The following is a 26002-nucleotide window of genomic DNA, read 5'->3' as shown; positions in this document are numbered from 1 at the left end:
ATGGTCCAACTAAACGCAAACCGGATGGAATAGCACGCCGCTGCAAGATGCTGTGGTAGCCATGCTGGTTCTGTATGCCTTCAATGTTGAATAAATCCCCAACAGTGTCAGCAGCAAAGCACCCCCACACCATCACACCTCCTCCTCCATGCTTCACAGTGGGAACCAGCCATGTAGAGTCCATCCGTTCACCTTTTCTACAAAGACACGGTGGTTGGATCCAAAGATCTCAAATTTGGACTCATCAGACCAAAGCACAGATTTCCACTGGTCTAATGTCCATTCCTTGTGCTCTTTAGCCCAAACAAGTCTCTTCTGCTTGTTGCCTGTCCTTAGCAGTGGTTTCCTAGCAGCTATTATACCATGAAGGCTGCTGCACAAAGTCTCCTCTTAACAGTTGTTCTAGAGATGAGAAGGTGTGTCCAAACTTTTGGTCTGTACTGTATATATATATATATATATATATATATATATATATATATATATATATATATATAAATGTATATATATATATATATAAATGTATATGTAAAACATTTTTATTTATATATATATATATATATATATATATATATATATATCTCCTCACTTACTGGGTGCCCCTGCTGCACCTCCATAGTGTTCCCCACCTCTTGCGGCAGGGAAGCATCACTGACCACTGCAATCAATCAGCAGCTAAGGATGGGCAGCAGTGGTCATGTACCATCAGAGCTGGAAGAAACAGACTTCTAGCTTTCCCTTATAGCTCATATGGAGCATGATGAAAGGGAGTAGGGGTCACCTTGTCAAAAAATATAACAGACCGGCGGGGTAAACCAGCAGCAGTACAGAGGAGCACCGGGGTCCGGGAGGTGACTATGCATTCACTTGCAGTAAGGAAAATGCTGACAAACTCATAGGTCTTTTTTCTGATGCTCCTCTTAACTCAAATGTCCTTTTCCTCATTTGACTTAAATTATCCCCCCCCAAAAAAATATACAATTGCAGGAGCTTCAGAACAGAGACCAAGCACATACTTGGGACCTGAAATGGTGTAGGCTCCGGGCCACAGGTTAGAGCGCAGCACGGCGAGCGCGTACTGGGGGATGTGCGTGGAGGAGAGGTAAGCCGTCCATGGAGGGGTATTGTTGATCTCTGGGAAAAAAAAAAAGAATTCAGTAATAGATTGTTATATATGCAGAATAAGAAACCACGCAGGTCACACAGAGCCATGCGGCTGGGAGTACAGCACAAGTATCGTACTGCAGTGTCACTCTGAAACAAAAGACTGTCCAAGTGGTAACGGTGCAACGCATGAAACTCGGATGTTTTTTTTCATGTATGAAAGAAACAGACATATAAATTAGACCTAAGGCAACTGCGTGAGTGATGAATCTCAACCCCGGCCTCCTGACATCGCACCCAGATGTAATATATCACAAGTACCGGCTCCAGAGACAGGAGGGATCTAGTTCCCTGGACAAGTTTGCAATGGAGGGAAATTGGCCAGATAAGGTCACACTCCCTCACCCGCGCTCTCTTTCTCTCTCCTTCACACCCACTCTCCCTCTCTCTCCCACACTCTCTTCCTCTCACTCTCCCTCTCTCTGCCTCTCTCTCCCACACTCCCTCACTCTCTCCCATTCACTCTCCCTCTCTCTGGCTCTCTCTCTCCCACACTCCCTCACTCTCTCCCATTCACTCTCCCTCTCTCTGGCTCTCTCTCTCCCACACTCCCTCACTCTCTCCCATTCACTGTCCCTCTCTCTTTCTCTCTCCCCTTCACTCCTTCTCCCGCTCTCTCTCCCACACACTCCCCCTCTCCCTCTCTCTGTCTCTCTCTCTCCTGTCCCACTCTCCCTCTTTCTGTCTCTCTCTCTCCTGTCCCACTCTCTCGCTCTCTCTCCCCCACCCAGCCTTTCTCCCTCTTTCTCACTCTCTCCTGTCCCACTCTCGCTCCCTCCCTCCCCCACCCAGCCTTTCTCCATGTTTCTCACTCTCTCTCAATGTACCACTCTCGCGCTCTCTCTTTTTCTGTTTCTCTCCCACTCCCCCTCTCACCACCAAAGTCATATTAACTGACACATAAGCTCCTTATACTAAAGGCTGCTTTACACCAGAAGATCTATCGTGCGATAGATCGTCGGGGTCACGGTTTTTGTAATGCACATCCGGCATCGCTTGCGATGCCGGCCTGTATGACACCTCCTAGCGACGCAGTATTGCTCACAAATCGTAAGTCGTGTAGTGCTCGCTAGGTTTCATAATATCGTTTAATTTAATTTTTCATCGTTCCCGGGGTAGTACACGCCGCTCCGTGTGACACCCCAGGAACGATGAACATCGCGCCAGCTATGTGGAAGGAAGGAGGTGCTCATCTCTGCCCCTCCGTTTCTATTGGCCGGCGGCCGTGTGACGTCGCTGTGACGCCAAACGTCCCTCCAACTCCAGGAAGTGGACGTTCGCCGTCCACAGCGAGGTTGGACGGGAGGTAAGTACGTGTGACGGGGGTTACCGACTTTGTGCGCCACAGGCAGCGATTTGCCCGTGACGCAAAAAGGACAGGGACGGATACGATCAATTGTGAAATTGCACAATCGGTCGTACCGTGTAAAGCAGCCTTAAGAATCTCCTTTGTTGCCTATAGCAACCAATCAGAGCTCCTATTAATGACCTGTAGCAAAATAGAAGCAGAGCTGTGATTGGTTGCTATAGACCACCTGATAAAAGTCCAGGCTAACTGTCAATACAGCCAATATATGACCTCATACATCCAAACAGTAAGTAAGCGTTTTTTTTAAGGGGGAAGAATTGTAAAGCGCGGGGTTAAAATTCCCATCAAAACATAGTCTATGACGTTTATTGAGTCACATGGGGCGTCTGTGCAAAAGTTTGTGATTGTAAATGCGACGGTGCGGATTCCTTTAGTGAACACACACACACACTCACATACACTCAGCTTTATATATTATATATATTGTGGATTTTACCCTGGAAGTAATTATCAGAGGTCTGGTGGCTGAGTCTTCTTCCTAAAATCAGCTGCTGTTGCCAGGGTAAGATGCCAACATATAAAATATATATTTGATGATTTGATGCAGGGAATTATAATTCTAAATGTCACTCCGTGCAAATAATCAGCAATCTTGCTAAACATGGCCATGCACCGACTCAATTCTGTCTAATTGTCTGGGGTGGACTGAGGCAGCAAGAGAAGAATATAGACCCCCTCTCTCCAATATCTCATTATAGACCGCCCTAGTAATTGTCAGCCATGGAGGCTATTGTCCCTGTCACTTACTGTACATGCCATCTATTAGACAGAAGAACATGACTTTGAAGATGGCAGTGGATCTTCTTACTTACTGGGCACTTGCCACTTATTTTCTCCCATCCTGAAATGAAGGATTCTTGTAGTCCAGGTATAGAAGTGTGAATGTGTAACCGCTGCTAGCCATCAATGTCAGCGCCATGAACTTATGGGGTACATTTTGCATCTACTCTTTATACTACAGTTAGACCCAGATGTTGATCGAGTTCAGGTATTTCGACACATTGGGTAGGATTATGCTTTATAAAGGGCTGATACCTGCATCTTCTGAGAGTGGGGTGAGGAGCGGAGGCCCCACTTCAGGTTCTGGTTCCTCTTCGTCCTCCTTCTCTTCCTCCTCTCCTTCTTCTTCCATCTCCTCCTCGGATTTCACAGCTGTATTCAGCCAAACACATCGTCCCTGAAAAAGAAGAAATGTAAAGCTGACACAGAGGTAGACCTTCCTGCTATGCCATATCATGGCTGACAGTCTTCTCACCTGTGGTAGGATATGCTGGACATGATGAACCCAAGTAGACAAACTTTCCACCAGGTCCGGCACTGGAATACCCTCAAATTCTGGGTTCTCCTCATAGGTGTCCCTTGTTGCCCCTTCTTCCTCTTCTTCACCTTCCTCTTCTCCAAACTGGTAGTAGCCCAAGGGGCTGACATGGGTTCCTGCAGAGATCCGGGCGATCTGTGCACGTAGAAGATTAGCTTCGGTTCCCGGAAATGGTGGATAAGTGATGACTGGGGCATCGAGATTTCCGGTGAAGAGACGTCGAATCTGTTCCCAAAGATTGATGAATGTGAGACACAGACGACGACAAGACTAAAGGGCACTTTACACGCTGCGATATCGCTATCGATAACGCTAGCGAGCGTACCCGCCCCCGTCGGTTGTGTGTCACGGGCAAATCGCTGCCCGTGGCGCACAACATCGCTAACACCCGTCACACATACTTACCTGCCTAGCAACGTCGCTGTGGCCGGTGAACCGCCTCCTTTCTAAGGGGGCGGTTCATTTGGCGCCACAGCGACGTCACTAAGCGGCCGCCCAATAGAAGCGGAGGGGCAGAGATGAGTGGGACGTAACATCCCTCCCACCTCCTTCATTCCTCGTTGTTCCTCGTTCCTGCGGTGTCACACGTAGCGATGTGTGCTGCCGCAGGAACGACAAACAACCTGCGTCCTGCAACAGCAACGATATTTAGGAATGGAACGACGCGTCAACTATCAACGATAAGGTAAGTAATTTTGATCGCTAACAGTCGTTCCTGCGTTTCACACGCAACAACGTCGCTAACGAGGCCGGATGTGCGTCACGAATTCCGTGACCCCCAACGACATCTCGTTAGCGATGTCGCTGCGTGTAAAGCGGCCTTTAGAACCACAAGATGTGAATGTGATCAGATACCTTTCGTGCGGTTGTGATGTGTGCCGGCGTCACAGGTGGAAGTCTGATCCATTCCGCCCCAGCTTCAATGCATACAAAGTACACATACTTATTGGCTCCCGCGCCATTATCTTCACGTGGCACCACAGGGGGAGGATGGTATGTAGATTTAGGGGGCAAGTCTTCTGCCTCTTCTCTCTCCTCCTCATCTTCCTCCTCCTCGGCTGTTGCCTTCTCTTCTTCTTCTGCATCCTCTTCTACCTCTTCATCCTCACCTTCCCGAAACTGCACCTCTGCCACCAAGTAACTACCACCTGTCCCCAGGATCTTGCCCCAGAAGCGGCAATACTGGAGTGGACGGGTGTCAGTGAGTCGTTTCATGGCAAGGGCTATCCGTACCGTCTCATCTTGCCCTATGCTCACCCCTCCTTGTTGGAGAAGATGAGCGAGGTCGTACAGGTTAGGAAGGGGCGAGTCTGTCTGTGAATGAAAATAGAGAGGTAAAGTAACGAAATCTGGGGTGACATCCCCAGTTACTGCTCCTGGGTACAAGCCCCAGACCAGACTCCATACAGTAGATAAGTTGTGGGTTTTTTCTCCTTTTTTTTTTTTTTGTGTCTTTGTAACCTGCCAAAAAATGGTGGAGATATACATTAACCCCTTCATGACTGACCAATATTCTATTTTTGCGCTTTTGATACTTCAAAGAGCCCTAAATCTAATATTAATTCTGAAGTTTTGATTTTGCTTTACACTGTTTTCCGTATGGTTTACATCATTTTATATTTCAACAGATCGGGCTTTAGTGGATGCAGTGATACGAAGAAGGGAATTTTGTTTACTTACCGTAAATTCCTTTTCTTCTAGCTCCAACTGGGAGACCCAGACAATTGGGTGTATAGCTATTGCCTCTGGAGGCCACACAAAGTATTACACTTAAAAGTGTAAGGCCCCTCCCCTTCTGGCTATACACCCCCAGTGGGATCACTGGCTCACCAGTTTTAGTGCCAAAGCAAGAAGGAGGAAAGCCAATAACTGGTTTAAAGACCAATTCAATCCGAGGAAACATCGGAGAACTGAACCATACCACATGAACAACATGTGTACCCGAAAAAACAGAAAAACCCCGAGAAAACAGGGCGGGTGCTGGGTCTCCCAATTGGAGCTAGAAGAAAAGGAATTTACGGTAAGTAAACAAAATTCCCTTCTTCTTTGTCGCTCCATTGGGAGACCCAGACAATTGGGATGTCCAAAAGCAATCCCTGGGTGGGTAAAAGAATACCTCATGATAGGGCCGTCAAACGGCCCTCTCCTACAGGTGGCCAACCGCCGCCTGAATGACTTATCTACCTAGGCTGGCGTCTGCCGAAGCGTAGGTATGCATCTGATAATGCTTGGTAAAAGTAAGTAGACTCGACCAGGTGGGTGCCTGACACACCTGCTGAGCCGTAGCCTGGTGCCGTAATGCCCAGGATGCCCCCACGGCTCTGGTAGAATGGGCCTTCGGCCTTGAGAGAACCAGAAGCCCAGTAGAACTGTAGGTTTCAAGAATTGGTTCCTCGATCCCCCGAGCAAGGGTGGATCTGGAAGCTTGCGACTGTTTACGCCGACCAGCGACAAGGACAAAGAGTGCATCCGGGTGGCGCAGGAGCGCCATGCGGGAAGTAGAACCTGAGTGCTCTCACCAGAACCAACAGATGCAAATCTTTCTGAAATTGATGGACTGGACGAGGACACAAAGAAGGTGAGGTGATATCCTGATTGATATGAAAATGGGATACCACCTTAGGGAGAAATTCCGGAACCGGACGCAGAACTACCCTGTCCTGGTGAAGGACCAGGAAGGGAGTTTGTATGAGAGCGTTGCTAGCTCGGAAACTCTCCTAAGAGACGAGACCGTTACTAGAAGGCCACTTCCCGTGAAAAACGGGAAGGGAGACATCCTTCAAAGGCTCGAAAGGCGGCATCTGGAGAGCAATTAGAACCTTGTTCAGATCTCAGGGCTCTAACGGCCGCTTGTACGGAGTGCTGAGAAGACAAACTCCCCGTAGGAACGTGCGTACCTGAGGAAGTCGTCGTTTCTGAAAAAATACAGATAGCGCTGAGACTTGTCCCTAAAGGGAACTGAGCGACAACCCATTTTCCTACCTAGATTGCAGGAAGGAAGGAAACATAGACGATGCAACCGGCCAGGGAGAAACACCCTGCGCCGAGCACCGAGATAAGAACATCTTCCACGTCCTGTGGTCAATCTTGGCGGACGTTGGTATGCTAGCCTGTCTCATGGTGGCAACCACGTCCTGAGGTAATCCTGACGACACTAGGTTCCAGGACTCAATGCCACACCATCCGGTTGAGGGCCGTAGAATTCAAATGGAAGAATGGCCCTTGAGACAGCCAGTCTGATTGGTCTGGTAGTGCCCCCGGTTAGCCTACCGTGAGGCACCACAGAACCGAGTACCACAACATCCTCGGCCAATTTGTAGCGACGAGGATGGCGCGGCCGCAGTCGGTCTTGATCTAACGCAGTACTCTGGGCAACAATGCCAGAGGTGGCACCTAAGGTAGCTGGAACAGCGACCAATGCTGAACTAAGGCGTTTGCCGCCAGAGTTCGATGATTGTGAAACCGTGCCATGAAGCTGGCACATTGTTGTTGTGCCGTGACGCCATTAGATCGACGTCCGGCCTCTGTCAGCGGCGCCAGATCTCCTGAAACCCGTCCGGGTGAGGAGACCATACTCTTTGAATTGTGGATATGGTGGATGCCGTGTCTTCCACCCACATCAGAACCTGCCGGACTTCCTGGAAGGCTTGCCGGTTGCGCGTTCTTCCTTGGTGGTTGATGTATGCCACCGCTGTGGAGCTGTCCGACTGAAGTCGGATATGCTTGCTTTCCAGCCGCTGTTGGAAGGTTTGTAGGGCAAGATACACTGCTCTGTGTTCAAGAACATTGATCTGAAGAGTGGACTCTTGCTGAGTCCACGTACCCTGAGCGCTGTAGTGGAGAAAAACTGCTCCCCACCCTGATAGACTCGCGTCTGTCGTAACTATCGCCCAGGACGGGGATAGGAAGGACCTTCTTTTTGACCAAGAGGTGAGAAGAAGCCACCACCGTAGAGATTCCTTGGCCGCCTGAGAAAGAACGACGACTCTGTTGAGGGACGTCGACTCCTCGTCCCATTGGCGGAGAATGTCCCATTGTAGTGGACGCAGTAAAACTGCGCGAAAGGAACTGCCTCCATTGCTACCATCTTACGTAGGAAGTGCATGAGGCGTCTCAATGTGTGCGACTGGTTCTTAAAGAAGAGCTTGCAGCCCGTAGTGAATGCTGTTTGTCTAGCGGCAGCTTCACTATCGCTGAGAGAGTAAGAAACTCTATGCCTAGATATGTTATCGATAGGGTCGGGGTCGGATCTGACTTTAAAAAGTTGATGATCCACCCAAAACTCTAGAGAGTCTCCAGCGCAACGTTCGGGCAGTGTTGGCATGTTTCCTAAGAGAGTGCCTTGACAAGTAGATCGTCTAAATACGGGACCACAGAGTGACCCTGAGAGTGCAGGACTGTGACTACTGCTGCCCTGACCTTGGCGAAGACCAGTTGGACTGTCGCTAGCCGGAAGGTAGAGCTACGAACAGAAGATGTTCGTCTCCTATAACGAAGCGTAGAAACGCTAGTGCTCTGGATCAATCGGCACGTGTGGATAAGCATCCTTGATGCCTAATGATGCTAGGAAATATCCTTGGGACCTTGAGGCGATGACATGGCGGAGGGATTCCATCCGGAACCGCCTGGTGTCCACGAGCTTGCTGAGCATTTTTAGATCCAGAACGGGACGGAACGGCCCGTTGTTATAGGTACCGCAAAGAATTTGGGGTAAAAACCGTGACCTTGTTCCTGAAGAGGAACGGGGGTCATCACTCTTTCTGCCTATAGAGTGCACCCTGTTTGCAGAAGAGCAGCGGCCCGGCCGGGAGGTGGAGAAATTCTGAAGAATCGAGTTGGAGGACGAGAAGTGAGCTCTATCCTGTACCCGTGAGACAGAATGTCTCACACTCAATGGTCATTGACCTATGGCAGCTAAATATCGCCAAGGCGGGAGAGCCTGCTACCGACCGAGGCCGCAAGTCATGAGGAAGCCGCCTTGGAAGCGGGTTTTCAGACTGTCGCTTTTTTGGGCGAGACTGAGCCCGCTAAGAATCTTAGCTCCTCTGATCCTTTTGAGTCCACATTGGACGAGGAAAAATGGGACCTGCCCGAGCCTCGAAAAGGCCGAAAACCCCGACTGCCTCTTGCTCTGTTGGGGTTTGTTGTGTCCGGGCTGAGGAAAGGATGAATCCTTACCCCTGGACTGTTTAATGGTTACATCCAACGCTCACCAAACAGTCGGTCAGCAGAAAAAAGGCAACTGGTTAGGCAACCTTTTTTGTAAGCAGAATCTGCCTTCCATTCACTTAACGAGCAGACCAGGCTCTGCTTAAAAACACGGAGTAGCGGAGGCTACCGCCGCACGGTTCGCAGAGTCCAGGACAACCTGAATCGCGTAAGAAGCAAATGCAGACATTTGAGAGGTTAAGGATGCCACCTGCGGCACAGATGTACGTGTAACCGTGTCAATCTGTGTAAGACAAGCTGAAATAGCTTGGAGTGCCCCAAGGGAGAGAATGCCGGAGCCAACGGTGCGCCGACAGCCTCATAGATGGCTTTCAACCAGAGATCCATCTGTCTGTCAGTGGCATCTTTGAGTTTGCAGTTCCATCTCCCACTGCAACTATGGATCTAGCTACAAGCCTGGAGATTGGAGGATGCCGCTCGGGACATTGGGTCCAGTCCTTGACCAAGTCAGGGGACAGGGATAACGTGTATCCTAAGCCGTTTGGAGAAGCGCATATCTGGATAAGCGTGGTGTTCCTGGACTGCCTCTCTGAAGGCAGAGTGGTCCAGAAAAATACGTGAAGCTGACTCCTCCACTGGAGGAGCTGTGAGAAATAACCCACATTCTATAGATGGACGCTATAAGATTATTTACTATGGCGTCACAATCAGGTGTATCCAGATTGAGAGCGGTCTCAGGATCAGAATCCTGAGCCGCTACTTCCGCCTCATTACACAGCGAGTCCTTCTGTTAGGACCCTGATGAAACCGAGGCCGCTCATAGCGAGCCCACTTAGGCTGTCTGGGACTGACGTCCGTGCAGAGCCGTGCTTAGTTATTCACACTGAGGGGGGCCATGGATCAACGATTCAACAGTGCCCATATTGTGAGAGACATGTCCGGACTGCTAGGCTTCTAGTATCATAGCCATAGTCTCAGAAAAACTGTCAGTAAATACTGCAGACACCGTCCTCATCCCCTGGCCATTAGTGCATACAATGGGAGTCTATGCAACCTGCCGGCCGTATAGCCGTACATGCTGTACCAGCTGTATAGAAAAACATGTGGTTCTGCACCTTTGTTTTACACAGAGAATATGCTGATAACTCCTCCGCATAATCCAGGAGGGTATATACAACGTGCGACCAAACAGTGCAATGTATATAGTACAAGCATATCTATAAGTGCACTTCTGCACTAGTGGGGTAAGCACCACAGGTGCTGCTTAACGCCTGTTACAGCGATTGTGTGACTATCAGAATGCCAGGGTCTTCCACGCTTGTCTCTGTATCGTACAGAAACTGACACTAATGGCTGCCGGCGTCCTTGTAGAGAAGGAAGCCGTGGGCGTGCCTGAGAAAGTGCGGGAATCCGGATTCACAGTGCACACAGTGAGAGGGGTGGAGTATGCAAAACATACTCCAGCTCTCAGCTCTGCTCTATGCAGCGTCACGCCCCTACCCTGACTGTCAGGGCTGTGGGCGGTAACGAAGGGAGACTAGGCCCAGAAGCCGGGGACTCGAGTTAACAGCGCGGCCGCCGTAAAAGCGCGGGCCGCGCTGAAGTCCCCGGCGCACCACAAGTGCCAGCCACGCCGCAGTTCCAGCGGCCGGCGCCCGATTCATAGAAGTGGCCAGCGTCCCGCCCCTCTCCTGACTGGCAGGTCTGGGGGCGGGAACGAACGGAAGCAGGCCGCAAAAGCCGGGGACTCTAGTTATCAGCGCGGCCGCCGTAAAAGCGCGGGCCGCGCTGAAGTCCCCGGCGCACCACAAGTGCCAGCCGCGCCGCTGCCAGCGGCCGGCGCGACCGATTCCTGGAAGTGGCCAGCGTCCCGCCCCTCTCCTGACTGGCAGGTCTGGGGGCGGGAACGAACGGAAGCAGGCCGCAAAAGCCGGGGACTCTAGTTATCAGCGCGGCCGCCGTAAAAGCGCAGGCCGCGCTGAAGTCCCCGGCGCACTACAAGTGCCAGCCGCGCCGCAGTCCCAGCGGCCGGCGCGACCAATTCCCATAAGTGAGCCTGCTTCAGCGAAGCTGAATGAGGCCATGGCACAGGCGCCGCAGCGCTGATGTCCCCCGGCGCACTACAACACCCAGCATGCTGCGGTGTGAGCGCCAAATGCACGGGGACACAGAGTACCTTGAGGAAGCAGGGCCATGTCCCTGATGTACTCCGCTCCATCCAGCATCTTCTCCAGGGGCTGTAGATGGAGCACGGTCTCAGTGCCTGGAGACCGGTAAATCCCACTTCACCCAGAGCCCTGTAAAAAGGGATGGGGAAGGAATCAGCATGTGGGCTCCTGCCGCCGTACCCGCAATGGGTACCTCAACCTTACAAACACCTCCGACATACAGTGGGGTGAGAAGGGAGCATGCTGGGGACACTATATGTGTCCTCTTTTCTTCCATCCGACATAGTCAGCAGCTGCTGCTGACTAAAAAGTGGAGCTATGCGTGGATGTGTTGCCTCCTTCGCACAAAGCACAAAACTGGTGAGCCAGTGATCCCACTGGGGGTGTATAGCCAGAAGGGGAGGGGCCTTACACTTTTAAGTGTAATACTTTGTGTGGCCTCCAGAGGCAATAGCTATACACCCAATTGTCTGGGTCTCCCAATGGAGCGACAAAGAAATATGTTTTTTTCTTTCTTTATTTTTAATTTGGAAAAAGGGGAAATCCGTGTTTTTACAATTTTTTTTACATTAAGAATTGTTTGACCCCTTGTTCAACAGCCCGGCGCTGCAGCCCATGGGTGGGCTTCATAGGAGTGAAAGGGATGTATTTTCTGGACAACTACTGAGTACCCGCTGGCACTGATAAGGGGGAGGGCCTACATAGAAATCATGTGAGCCCGAAACCAGAAGTTGTAATTTGTCCCCCACCCCCTGAAAAATAATAAACAAATTAATATTTGTCTGGGCACATAGGAACATATCTCACAACATTACAGTGTAAAGTTATTTTCCTCCTACTGAAGTCCCTAGAATAAAGGCTCCCTCATACCCCTTCAGATATATTAATAGCCCCCACAGAAAACCCTCCAAATATTAGCAAGGCCCTACATAGTCTTCTATATAATATTATGCACCCCCTATAATCCTCCATATAGTATAATGCACCCTATAGTCCTCCATATAGTATAATGCACCCTATGGAGGACTATGTAGTGCATTATAATACATAGAGGCCTATGGGGTGCATTATACTATATGGAGGACTAGGTGGTGCATTATAATACATAGAGGACTATGGGGTGCATTATAGTACATAGAGGACTATGAGGTGCATTATAATACATAGATGACTATGGGGTGTATTATAATACATAGAGGACTATGTGGTGCATTATAATACATAGAGATGTATTATAATGCACCACATAGTCCTCTATGTATTATAATGTACCCCATAGTCCTCTATGTATTATAATGTACCCCATAGTCCTCTATGTATTATAATGTACCCCATAGGCCTCTATGTATTATAAAGCACCTCATAGTCCTCCATATAGTATAATGCACCCCATAGTCTTCTATGTATTATAATGTACCCCATAGGCCTCTATGTATTATAAAGCACCACATAGTCCTCCATATAGTATAATGTACCCCATAGTCCTCTATGTATTATAATGTACCCCATAGGCTTCTATGTATTATAATGCACCACCTAGTCCTCCATATAGTATAATGCACCCCATAGGCCTCTATGTATTATAATGCACCACATAGTCCTCCATATAGTATAATGCACCCCATAGTCTTCTATGTATTATAATGCACCCCATAGTCTTCTATGTATTATAATGCACCCCATAGTCCTCTATGTACTATAATGTACCCCATAGTCCTCTATGTATTATAATGTACCCCATAGGCATCTATGTATTATAATGCACAACATAGTCCTCCATATAGTATAATGTACCCCATAGTCCTCTATGTATTATAATGTACCCGATAGGCCTCTATGTATTATAATGCACCACCTAATCTTCCATATAGTATAATGCACCCCATAGGCCTCTATGTATTATAATGCAGCACTACATAGTCCTCCATATAGTATAATGCACCCTATAGTCCTCTATGTATTATAATACACCCCATAGTCATCTATGTATTATAATGCACCTCATAGTCCTCTATGTACTATAATGCACCCCATAGTCCTCTATGTATTATAATGCACCACCTAGTCCTCCATATAGTATAATGCACCCCATAGGCCTCTATGTATTATAATGCACTACATAGTCCTCCATATAGTATAATGCACCCTATAGTCCTCTATGTATTATAATACACCCCATAGTCATCTATGTATTATAATGCACCTCATAGTCCTCTATGTACTATAATGCACCCCATAGTCCTCTATGTATTATAATGCACCCCATAGTCCTCTATGTATTATAATACACCCTATAGTCCTCTATGTATTATAATACACCCCATAGTCCTCTATGTATAATGTACCCCATAGTCCTCTATGTATTACAATGCACCCCATAGTGTTCCACCAATGTACTCATTGACTTAAAAAAAAAATCCCTCTCCTCTTTCCCTTGCTGCTCTGGTCTCCGCAGCGTGTGTTCAGCATTTTTGCAGATCGGCTGCGCAATAGTCACGTCATCGTACCCGATGTATTAAGAGACATCAGAGTGTTCCCTCTCTCATCAATGCTTTCAACTGTATCGGCATACGCAATGCTGATACAGTGAAAGTGAGATGCTAGGTGGTGGTAGGAAAAGGGGGGGGGGGGGTCGGTCCCATAGCGGCAGCTTGGTTTGCCACCATTGACGGTACGTCACTATGCTGATGATAGTCATGGGATGAGCAGCTGATACCCCAGCAATCAGCTGTAATCGCTGGGCACCGCGGAGGGTGTTTTTACATTTTGCCCTAGAGCGGCCACTACAGGGTAAATGTGATATTACACTACGCCACCGAGATGATCGACCGTGGTGTGTAGTGTTGCGCTGGGTCTTCCAGAGAGCAAACTGCATTTGTTATTTGGGTGGGCTCTAAAATGATCCAAACAACAAAATGAGCTCTGCTACATGTGACCCCACCATGCCCTGTTCATGCTGTGCGGGGCATTCCTTCTCTATCATTTCCTCACCATCTCTCCATCCCCTTCTGCCTCATCGGCTTCTCCTCCACCTCGAGAGAACAGCGAACGAAGAGATTCTGCCTTACTAAAAGTGGGGGGGTCTTCAGGCAGGGGGCGCAGCGAGTCCAGGCCTCGGTTCAGTCTTGACCAATGCAGTTCTGCACTCATCTGCTCCAGTGTCTCCAGGGCATTAGGGGGGCGCTCCGACAAGATCCGGGACAGAAGGGCCGAGAGGTGATCATATCTGTGGGAGAAAAACATGGCGGGAGGTCACATGTTGCTATGGTAACATCTTTGTTTATATAGCTAAAATGCTAGTGCTCTTTAACCCCTACAAGACCGAGTGATATTTCTGATTTCGTTTTTTTTCCTCCTATTCATCCAAGACCATTCTGAGTAGTGTCTCTCAGGTTTATTTTCCCTCTATTTCCCATGCACATCTGCTGTATGGGCTGAGAAAGCGGCCATTAAAAGTCAGACATTTCCATAAAGCCCAAAAAGCGTCTTTTTCACGTCTGTTGGGGATTCCTTTTATGGGGCGATGTGATAGCGCTGCACACGGTGGTGATGCACAGCATGAGACTCCCGCTATCATATCATTACCCCCTAAGGCCTCTTTCACACGTCCGTGTCTCCGGCATGTGTTTGGTCCGTTTCCTCATGTACCGGAGACACGGGCACACGTAGACCCATTAAAATCAATGGGTCTGCGCTCACGTGCGTTCTCTGCCATAGACCGTGTGTACGTGTGGAGCATACGCGTGTCCGTGTGCTCCACACCTCAGCATGTCCGTTTTTCTCCGGCATCACGGGTGTCACATGGAATGCAAACGGACCACACGGAGGTGTTCTGTGTGACACGTGCCGGAGAAAACACACGTTTGAGAAAAAAAAAAACTTTACTCACCTTCTCCAGCCCTCCTGTCTCTGCCGCTGCTGTCACTTGCTGCCGACCGCCGCTCATTATGCTCATTGCATATTCACTTCACTGCGGCCGGAAGCAGCAGCAGCGGGGAGTCGGCAGGACCGGAGACCGAAGATCAGCACCACGGACAGCGACGCCAGGGACAAGTGAGCAGAAAGTTCCCGTTCTCCGTGTGTTATCACGGATAAGGGTACTTTCACACTTGCGTTCTTTTCCTTCCGTCACAATCCGCCCTTTTGGAAAACAGCGGAATCCGTTAACGGATTCCGCTGTTTCCCATAGACTTGTATGGGTGACAGATTGTGCCAAAAGGACCTGCGTTGCTTCCGCTGGGCGACGCTCCGTTGCTTCCGCCCAGCGGGAGGAACGCAGCATGTAACGTTTTTTTGAGCAGCGGAATCCTTAGGATTTCACTGCGCATGCTCTCTCTGGCTCCCTGCACCCGTAACCAAGGTAAATATCGGGTAACCACGCAAAGTGCTTTGCCCGATATTTACCCTGGCCACGTGTTCAGGGAGACCGACACTTCCCCGCTCGGCTCCGCCCCCTCCCGCACTCCACTCCGCATGTGTACACACACACACACACACTCACCTACCCGCCTGTCCTCAGCGCCATGGCTCCACCCCCTCCAGCACTCCACTCCGCACGTATATACACACGCACACACACTCACCTGTCCTCAGCGCCATGGCCCCGCTCAGCTCCGCCCCCCGCACACATTCTCGGCAGCTGAGCGATCAGCTTTTCACCCGGCGGCCGGCTACTGGGAGCGATCAGTACCATATATGATTAGACGCACTGACTATAAGGTGAGTGCATCTATCAATTCCATTCATACTCTTACCTAATACTACCCTTAGATCAGCGCCGCGCTGTCTCCCTCTCTTTACTTTTTTAGGAAAAATCTCATTATTTCTCTTTTGGACTTGGTGACTAAAGGGGGCTTTACACGCAGCGACATCGCTAGCGATCACACCCGCCCCCGTCGTTTGTGCGTCAAGGACAAATCGCTGCCCGTGGCGCACAATATCGCTAACACCCGTCACACATACTTACCTTCCTAGCGACGTCGCTGTGGGCGGCGAACAGCCTCTTTTTTAAGGGGGAGGTTTGTGCGCTGTCAAAGCGACATCACACAGCGGCCCACCAATAGAAGTGGCGGAGGAGCGGAGACCAGCCGCATAAACGACACGCCCACCTCGTTGCCGGAGGACGCAGGTAGGTACATTGTTGTTCGTCGTTCCCGGGGTGTCACACGTAGCGATGTGTGCTGCCTCAGGAACGACGAACAACCTGCGTCCTGAAGCAGCAACAATATTTTGGAAATGAACGACGTGTCAACGATCAATGATCTTGTGAGTATTTTTGATCGGTAGCGGTCGCTCGTAGGTGTCACACGCAACGACATCGCTAACGAGGCTGGATGTGAGTCACGAATTCTGTGACCACCCAACAACATCTCGTTAGCGATGTCGTTGCGTGTAACGGGGCCTTAAATTTCATATTGTGCCATATACGGATCAGGATATCTGTGACCGTCCAGATGCCACGTTCCTTCATGGACCATATTATACCATCTTGTTACCGATACCTGAGGCCGAATTCAGACGTCCAGTATGGAGCACGTTGTCCGGGCCGGCCGGGGGTCTCTTGATCTGATCTCCGCAGCCTCATAGACTCCCTGTATTATGGATGAGGCTGTGGTTGTACACAGATGTCTGAATTCGTCCACAGGCTGCGGTCGCATGATAATATTGTATGGTGTGTGTGCGGATTGTGCCGATATCCTGCTCAGTGTGGGCCCAGAGACCCCCGTTTGGTCCATACACACTGTACAATGCCTCCAGGTAAGGCTGCTTTCACACATCAGTTTTTTTGCATCAGGCACAATCCGGCTCAAAAATCTATGCAACGGATGCGGCAAAAAAAACGGATCCGTTGCATAAGTTTTTCCATGCGGCCCATCCGTTTTTTGACGGATCCGGTTTGATACTGAGCATGCGCAGTTCAAAAAACCGCATCCGGCGTCCATAGACTTGCATTGTAAATCGCGCCTCATCGCGCCGGATGCGGCGCAATGCGTGTTTTCGCCTCAGACAAGAAACGCTGCAAGCAACGTTCCATCCGGCCGCCGCATTGGCTAAATATGCCGCATCCGGCAAAAAACGGACGCAACGCAAGGCCATGCGGCACAATCCGGCGCTAATGCAAGTCTATGAGGAAAAAAAGCATCCGGCGGCAAAAAAACCCCGGATGCGTTTTTTCTGCAAAGCGCCAAATTGTGCCTGATTGCAAAAAACTGATGTGTGAAAGCAGCCTAACAGGTGCTCCTTCTCAGCAATGCGGATATAACAAAACTGCTGCACAGTAACAGAGCAGGGTTATCAAGAGCAGCCAATCAGATTCCAGCTTTTATTTTTCACAAAGCAACTCTACAAAGAAAGAAGCAATCTGATTGGTTGCTATGGGCAACTCCACTACTTTTACGTTTTTTGCTCTCCCCCTTGAGTTGTGGTCCAGTATATGTGGAACCATAAATCCCAGCATGCCTGACCTGCCTTTTGTTCCATATATAACCCCCGCACTCACAGGCTGACTCCGGACGGACCCGCTTGCAGTAAATAGGCTTTGGCATATTTGATCTGCAGCTCCCGGGGATCAGGCGCCACCTCGGCCGGAGTCTCCGACATCTTCACTGATCCTTACACAGAGAGAACTCCCTGGTGATCGACTGGATCAGAGCCGCCGCCTGTGTGAACGACTTCTGCGTCTCTGGTTGCTGGGGCAACCGCCGAGCCCGTGTGCCGTTGCTAGGCGCTCAGTGAACACTTCCGGATCACGTGATCACGCGGTGTGCGCAATGCATGCTGGTAGTTGTAGTTTACTCTAGTCAAAGCAAATTCCAGACTACTGAGCTGATAATTATATTATCACGTGTTCAGTGTCCAGAACAGACTGTTAAGATTACACTGGGATCTGTCATTTGTTGACTACAGACCCTGGCTCCAAATTGTGTAAATTATGCCTTTCACTATATCTCTATTTGCGTTTAAAAAGAAAAAAAAAATGTCAGTGTCCTCCCCCTAATGACAGCCAAAGCATAACTGTGCACCGACAGCGGCCATGGTGCACCCAGTCTTGATTAGGGCTTGTCACGCATCTGCAGGTATCACCATGGCAATAATATATGTCATCCACGGGCCTTTATTTTATTTTAGGGCCACACGGCCACATGTTCCTGACCCTGATATCGCGGTTCTACCCTACGACCCCATATAGTGATTTCCTATTGTGTCCCACTAGGATCTGTAACCTCAGGGGCGGATATATTATTGGTACGGATGGGGCCAAGTGGTAAGGGGCACATTTCTTCCTCAGGGGCGCACATATCATTGATACAGGTGGGGCCAAGTGGTAAGAGGCCCATTTCTACCTCAGGGGCAGACACTGGAGAAAGAATGGATGTATTGCCGCGCTACCACCAACGCGAAGAAGTTTTGATTAATATTACTATTTTATTTTACAGATCGACGCGTTTCTGGGATCATATCCCCTTCCTCAGGACCATGGAAATCAACAATAGTGTCAACACACATTTTCCGAAACACGTAGCGTTCTTATTTTTTGGGATCTATGGCTCAGTGACGGCTTATTTTTTGCGTCTCGAGCTGATATTTCTAATGGTAGCATTTATGCGCAGATGCTACGTTTTGATCGCCTGTTATTGCATTTTGCGTAAAACTTGCGGCGACCAAAAAACGTAATTTTGGCGTTTGGAATTTTTTTGCCACTACGCCGTTTACCAATCAGATTAATTGATTTTATATTTTGATAGATCGGGCATTTCTGAACGCGGCGATACCAAATATGTGTATATTTATTTATTTTTTAACCCTTTAATTTTCAATGGGGGGAAAGGGGGGTGATTTGAACTTTTAGGTTTTTTGGTTTTTTTTTTAATTTTTTAAAACTTTTTTTTTTACTTTTTTTATTTTATTTTACTAGTCCCCCTAGGGGGCTATAGCGATCAGCAATCCGATTGCTGATCGCTATCTGCTGATCACAGCTATACCGCTGTAAACAGCAGAAATAGTCACTTTCTTTTTTCCTCTGCTCCGTGCCGAGGAAGAATGAAAGTGAAACTTCATAGCATCAGGCGTCATCACATGACCCTGTGCTACGATGGCAACCACCGAACGTCACGTGATCACTCACGGGACGTCCGGAGGGGGCGGCGGTAAGTAAAAAACATGGCCGCGTGCATATAGATCTCGCTGCCAGACTTTGGCAGCGAGATCTAAGGGGTTAATGTTCCGGGTGGAATGCGATTCCACTCGGAACATGTAGGCACACATGTCAGCTGTTGAAAACAGCTGATATGTGTGCCGATCCACGCCGCCTGCCCGCGGCAGGGGGCGGGGCTTACCGGGACACGATCCATGACGGAAAGATCCGTCCATGGTCGTGAAGGGGTTAATTATATACCTTTATAGGAGTTGTGCCTGTCACAACCCTGCCAGGTGAGTGGTTTCATTTTATTTAACGCACTATTTATCTGGTAAAGCCCTATTTTGCGCTCTCTAATGTTTCAGCTTGATACCTCAGGGGCAGACATATCATTGGTACAGGTGGGGCCAAATGGTAAGGGGCCCATTTCTACCTCAGGGGCGGACATATCATTGATACAGGTGGTGCCAAGTGGTAAGGGGCCCATTTCTACCTCAGGGGCTGACATATCATTGATACAGGTGGTGCCAAGTGGTAAGGAGCCCATTTCTACCTCAGGGGCGGACATATCATTGATACAGGTGGTGCCAAGTGGTAAAGGGCCCATGTATACCTCAGGGGTGAACATATTGGTACAGGTGGGGATAATTGGTAAGGGGCCCATTTCTACCTCAGTGGTGGACATATCATTGGTACAGGTGGTGCCAAGTGGTAAAGGGCTCATTTCTACCTCAGGGGCAGATATATCATTGGTACGGGTTAGGCTAAGTGGTAAGGGGCCTATGGTAAGGGGTGATGGGCGTATTTCATGGGTGGTATACTTACAGCTTATATCTGTCTATGAGGCTGTAAGTTTTGGGTTAAGAGACCCCCCAATCAGCCACACATTGCAATCTCAGCATTGGATATAGTCACCGGGATTGATTTTCTGTCACCGCAAACAACACACTTGCCACAGACTTCAATACAAGTCACATGCAACTGTCACTTTCCTATTATTCGTTTTTTACACACGTCACTACATAGCCCCAGCCTCAGGCCAAGGTGCATCAGCCACGTGTGTTGCGCAACATCAAATTGTGGTGTGAACATAGTCTTAGGCTGTGTCCGCACTTTGCGTTTCCACCTGCGTTTCAGGTGCTTTTTAGGTCCGTTTTGAACTGCAGCATTTTCATGCCAAAAAGCATGCGTTTTGATTTTCCATAATAGTCTATGGAAAATGATGATTTTCTGTCCACACTTTGTGTTTCCAAATGCTGCGTTTAATTTGCATATTTTGTGGCAAAAACCATGCGTTCAAAGAAGCAGCATGTCAATTGTTTTTGCCATTTCTGCAGCGTTTTGATAACATTGAAGTCAATGAGATGTTTCAAAACGCAAGTTAAATCAAAATTCCAGCATTTTAACTGCTTTTAAGGTGCAGAAATCATGCGTTTTGGACTAACAAAACGCATGCTTTTTGGACATCAAAATAAAGATTTGTTATGTCCCTTTACACAGACACATTTTCGACAATTACATTTTTGAAAAATGTAATTTTATTGCTAATTTAGCGATAAATAGTATATTATCGCTATAATTTTATAAAATATATCTATTTTCATTATTTTTCAAATAAATATAAATGTGTTCCTTTTTTTCCCCTTTTTTCATTGTGTTTGACTGTTTCAACTTTATTTATCAGTGTCTTTATGTTCAAAACGCATCTCTCCAAACGCAATTGAAAAGCATGTAAAAAGCGCTAAAAACGCATCTAAAATGCGTAAAATACGCATGAGTTTTTAGCGCTAATTTATGGTCCAAAGCAATTTTGGGCAACATCAATTACTGCCAGAGGATGCGTTTTGAACTGCAACTAGGACGACGCAAAGTGCGGACATAGCCTTAGGTCTTGTGTGCACACTGCATTTTTTGCTGCGTTTTGGCAACTGCATGCATTTCCTTCTCCACCAAAGTCTATGAGATTTTATTTTTACTGTGTGCATGTTGCAGGTTTTTTTGGCTATATCTTTGTGGTGACCACAAAGATAGTCTATGGGGACCAGAATCTGGCGCAAAGGGGTAGGAGCAAGCTCTTCATACTTACCGAGTCACCGGGGCGGCTGTCACAATGCTCCTGCTGCCGCTCATTCTTCTTCCTGAGCCGCTCAATAGGCTCATACATATTCACTGCTTCCCCCGCCCACTGGTGGCATCTGTGAATGGTTGCAGCCAGACAAGCCTCTGTCTGAGGCTTCCAATCACAGACGCCGGTGGGCAGGTCTATATCGTACACTAAAATAAATAAATAAAAAAAATGGTGTAAGATTCCCTCATATTATGATACAAGCACAGTTAAAGCCCGACAGCTGGGGGCTGGTACTCTCAGGCTGGGGATACCCATGGTTATTGGGCACCCCCAGCCTAAAAATATCAGTCAGCAGCCGCCCGGAATTGCCACATCCATTAGATGCGACAGTCCTGGCACTTTATCTGGCTCTTCCTGATTGCCCTTGTGCGGTGGCAATCGGGGTAATGAGGGAGTTAATGGAAGCCCACAGGAGCCACTAGTCCTGGATTAGTAATGGCAAGTGTCTATGAGACACCCCCATCACTAATCTGTAAGTGAAACTAAATAAACACAAACAGGGTGTTGAATTGCGAAGTATGGCTACAACCCCTTACAAAAAAAAGTATCATCAAACATTTTAGGACCTGTGAAGTAACTGGTCATTGGAAGTTAATGTCGGAGCATGTTTGTAACATCAAAATCTTTCTTGAAGCGCCTAACTGTGATCCTTTGTAAGTATAGTGGACCGGGCCAACCGCCCTGTATGACAGACCTGAACCAATCCTGGATAATTTACAGGTTGTAAAAGAAATCATTAAATGGCCAGAAGCATGGGTGGGAAGGCTGGGGCCCGGCTCGTGGTTTATAAGATTAATTATGAATGTTCCAGTGTCACTCTGAAACCTTTGATGACTGAGGTCTTTATCCTGCCCTCTAATGACGCTGTATTTAACTTCACATTCATACAAATACATTTCTAGTCATAAGTCCCGAGCATTTAGAATGAGCTTGTTCAGAAGGAGAGACACTACCGATATTGACTCGGAGGATGCTTCTTCTTCCAGGTTCCTCGAAGGTCACACCATGCTTACTTCACCCATTTTTGTTTTCAAAAAGATTTTGCAAAAAATGTAAGTTCTTTTTTTTTTATTACTTCATCTTTTCCATCTCCTCCTTCTAAGAGACATACCTTTTTTTCCATCAACGTAACTATATGACGACTTGTGTTTCTGCAAGATGACTGATTTCTATACACCATTTCATTTACCATACGACAATCATTTATTGAAAAATAATAAAAAAATATATATTTCCATAGTTTTCTGATTTTTTTATGGCATAAACTATATAGTTAAAATTAAAGTTAAATTTATATGATTACGACGATAATATTTATTTTTAATTAAAAAAAAATGATAAAAAAAATGAATTTACAGTCAATTTTATTGGTTATTTGGTTTCATTTTTCTATGAGGTGAGCTGGAGGTTTTATAGTTATAAACTTATGTTAAATATGACTTTTTACTATCATTTCATTCTAACTTTTTGGAAAGGTGAGACCACAAAATATAGCAATTCTGGTATTTTTATTTATTTATATATTTTTTTTACAGCATTTATCATAATATCTTGCCATAGAAGTCATCTGAGTTTTATCCAATCTGTATGGCCAGCTTGAGAAGCAAATATTGTTGACTGACCATTATTATATCTTTTTTTAGTAACGGGAAAGAGAATTTTATTTCCCTGGTTGTTGCACATATTAATTCTGTTAACCTCCATTTGTTAGGAGACCTGCAGTTGTCTAAAAATGTTAATTCTGCTTCTATCTTCAAAAAGTATTTTGAATGAGTTTTTGTTCATTTTTTTACAGATTAAATACAATTTTGTACCTATGCAACCATCGCGGTTTTATCATCTTTGTCCCTGTTCTTTTCATGTTGATCTTATTTTCGTGGAATTTGGGAACACTGAAACAACCGGTGGACTTAGAATGTAAGCCAACAGAGATCCTCCATAAAACCACTGATCAATCTCTGAACACTTCCGTAATTTCCTCACCAAAAATAGAGAAGGAGCTTCTTATTCTCGTGTGGGTATTTCCTTTTGCACAAACCTTTCCATTAGACACTTGTCAGAGTGTCTACGGTATCTCTGGATGCAAACTAACGGCTAACAGGAGCTTGTATAACGTTTCCGATGCTGTTGTTATCCACCATGTGGACATTATGTACGATAGAGCTTCTTTACCACAAGAACCACGTCCTCATCATCAACGTTGGGTTTGGTTCAACATGGAACCACCAGTAGTTATTAAAAATCTTCATTTCTTGGATAACTTGTTTAACATGACTATGACATTTCGCCAAGACTCGGATGTCTACAGACCCTACGGTCGAGCTGAGGCTTTGAAGAATCCTTATAGCTTCTCAATCCCTGCCAAGACTAAATTAGTTGCTTGGGTGGTTAGCCAGTGGTACCCAGGTGCTGCACGTACTATATATTACAGAAAACTTAAAAAATACCTTTCGATTGATGTCTATGGTAAGAAACATATGAAACTTTCTTGGGATGACTTTTATAAAACTATTTCCACGTACAAATTTTACTTAGCATTTGAAAACACAATCTTTAAGGACTATATTACTGAAAAATTTTGGTCCAACGCTTTTGATTCATGGGCTGTACCTGTTGTGTTAGGTCCACCACGAGCAAATTATGAGCGTTTCATTCCTGGAGATGCCTTTATTCATGTAGATGATTTCTCAAGCCCAAAAGAGCTGGCTTCCTATCTTTTCGAGCTAGATAGGGATGAAGAGAAATACAAAAAGTATTTTAACTGGCGATCTCACTATAATGTGAGAAGAGAAACTGGATGGGACAACCACTACTGCAAGGCTTGCCGAGGACTACAACAAGCTCCTGATTACCAAGTTATCCCGAGTATAGAAAGGTGGTTTTTGGAAGAATTTTGAGCATTAAATCTAACTTTCTAAGAATTTACTAAACATTTGTGTCACCACTTTTCTGAATTAAATTGGTAAAAAGATCACAAATTAATGATGAAATTGATGGTATAAGTACTATAAAGCAATATGATAGAGGTAATGAGAACTCGAAGGGACTGTCTGTTCTAAGTCTCAACTGTGACCTTGTGATCTGAGATCAGGGAAGCGTTACATGGTACACAAGAATCTCACCGGGTGTCCAGTGATTTCAGTACATTGCCAGGGATGGTAAGAGATTTTTCTGTCCCAGACAATCTATTCCCCCCCATGACCTATATAACAGTTTCTTAAGGCCCAGTCACACTAAACAACTTACCAGCGATCCCAACAACGATACAACCTGATAGGGATCGCTGGTAAGTTGCTAGGAGGTCGCTGGTGAGATGTCACACTAAGCGACGCTCCAGCGATCCCACCAGCAACCTGACCTGGCAGGGATCGCTGGAGCGTCGCTACATGTGGAAGCATGCTGCGCTTGGTAACTAAAGTAAATATCGGGTAACCAACAGGATATTTACGTTGGTTACCAGCGCACACCGCTTAGCGCTGGCTCCCTGCACACCTAGCCACAGTACACATCGGGTTAATTACCCGATGTGTGCTCTGCTACGTGTGCAGGCAGCAGGAGCCGGCTTCTGCGGATGCTGGTAACCACGGTAAACATCGGGTAACCAAGAAGCCCTTCCCTTGGTTACCCGATATTTACCTTCGTTACCAACGTCCGCCGCTCTCACACACAGTGCAGGCACAGGGAGCCGGCACTGGCAGCGCGAGAGCGGCGGACGCTGGTAACGAAGGTAAATATCGGGTAACCAAGGGAAGGGCTTCTTGGTTACCCGATGTTTACCGTGGTTACCAGTGTCCGCAGATGCCGGCTCCTGCTCACTGCACATTCAGTTGTTGCTCTCTCGCTGTCACACACAGCGATCTGTGCTTCACAGCGGGAGAGCAACAACTAAAAAATGGTCCAGGACATTCAGCAACAACCAACGACCTCACAGCAGGAGCCAGGTTGTTGCTGGATGTCACACACAGCAACATCGCTAGCAAGTTGTGCTTCAGCAGTGATGTTGCTAGCGATGTTGCTTAGTGTGACGGTACCTTTACATTTATATCAACCAAAGAGTGATAGATCCCAATGACATCAAAATGGTTTCTTCTAGTCAAACCCCCAATTATTTTTTATAGTGTTCTGTAACTGAAATTGATGAGAGAACTGGGTATAGGCAGGCTTGGACTGGCCCACATGAGAAGCGGAGAATCCTCCGGTGGGCCCCTTTGCAGTAGTATGTCACTTACCCCCCAAACTTGATCAGTAGTTGGCACAATACACTTGTTTCACTATGAACAAAGGGACCATCTAATCATTCATTTTACAAACTACCCAGAAGAATAGCTAAATTTGTGAATGTAATATTTGCGTATAGTTGATTAGTGGGCCCCCAACTAAAAAACTGAAATGTATACTGCAGGTAGAATTTTTTTAAGGTTCCTCCAATAAATGTATAGGTATTTTATTTTGCCATTACTTTGTGTTTTTCCTTTAATTTGTATGGATTGATATCTTATATATAAGGTGTTTTGCAGACTAAACCCTTCACTTTTCTTAATCTTTATCG

General features: G+C 47.2%; 2 protein-coding genes across 3 annotated transcripts in view; one reads left to right on the top strand and one right to left on the bottom strand.

The window, feature by feature from the left end:
• Positions 1–26002, bottom strand: part of LOC142251144 (radial spoke head protein 6 homolog A-like) — a 50706-nt gene that overhangs the window by 1009 nt on the left and 23695 nt on the right. The window contains exons 2-7 of one of the 2 annotated variants that reach the window (XM_075323672.1): positions 24064–24176; positions 14180–14414; positions 4707–5165; positions 3789–4076; positions 3569–3710; positions 1017–1134 (exon numbers count right to left, since the gene is read on the bottom strand). In XM_075323672.1, the coding sequence (XP_075179787.1) occupies positions 1017–1134; positions 3569–3710; positions 3789–4076; positions 4707–5165; positions 14180–14338 (1166 nt within the window). In that variant the 5' untranslated portion in view covers positions 14339–14414; positions 24064–24176. Of the gene's footprint in view, positions 1–1016; positions 1135–3568; positions 3711–3788; positions 4077–4706; positions 5166–14179; positions 14415–17687; positions 17898–24063; positions 24177–26002 lie in introns of those variants that run through there. The other variant, XM_075323671.1, reaches the window with a different exon arrangement.
• Positions 22048–24350, top strand: LOC142251808 (4-galactosyl-N-acetylglucosaminide 3-alpha-L-fucosyltransferase 9-like). Its single transcript, XM_075324856.1, has 2 exons — positions 22048–22106; positions 23249–24350. The coding sequence occupies exons 1-2, from the start codon at positions 22048–22050 to the stop codon at positions 24348–24350; spliced, it is 1161 nt and encodes a 386-aa protein (XP_075180971.1).

This window comes from Anomaloglossus baeobatrachus, chromosome 9 (assembly GCF_048569485.1).
Source record: "Anomaloglossus baeobatrachus isolate aAnoBae1 chromosome 9, aAnoBae1.hap1, whole genome shotgun sequence".
NCBI classification, from domain to species: domain Eukaryota; kingdom Metazoa; phylum Chordata; class Amphibia; order Anura; family Aromobatidae; genus Anomaloglossus; species Anomaloglossus baeobatrachus.
Note: the sequence above shows the minus strand (reverse complement) of the source record. Positions and strands in the feature narration are given on the sequence as shown.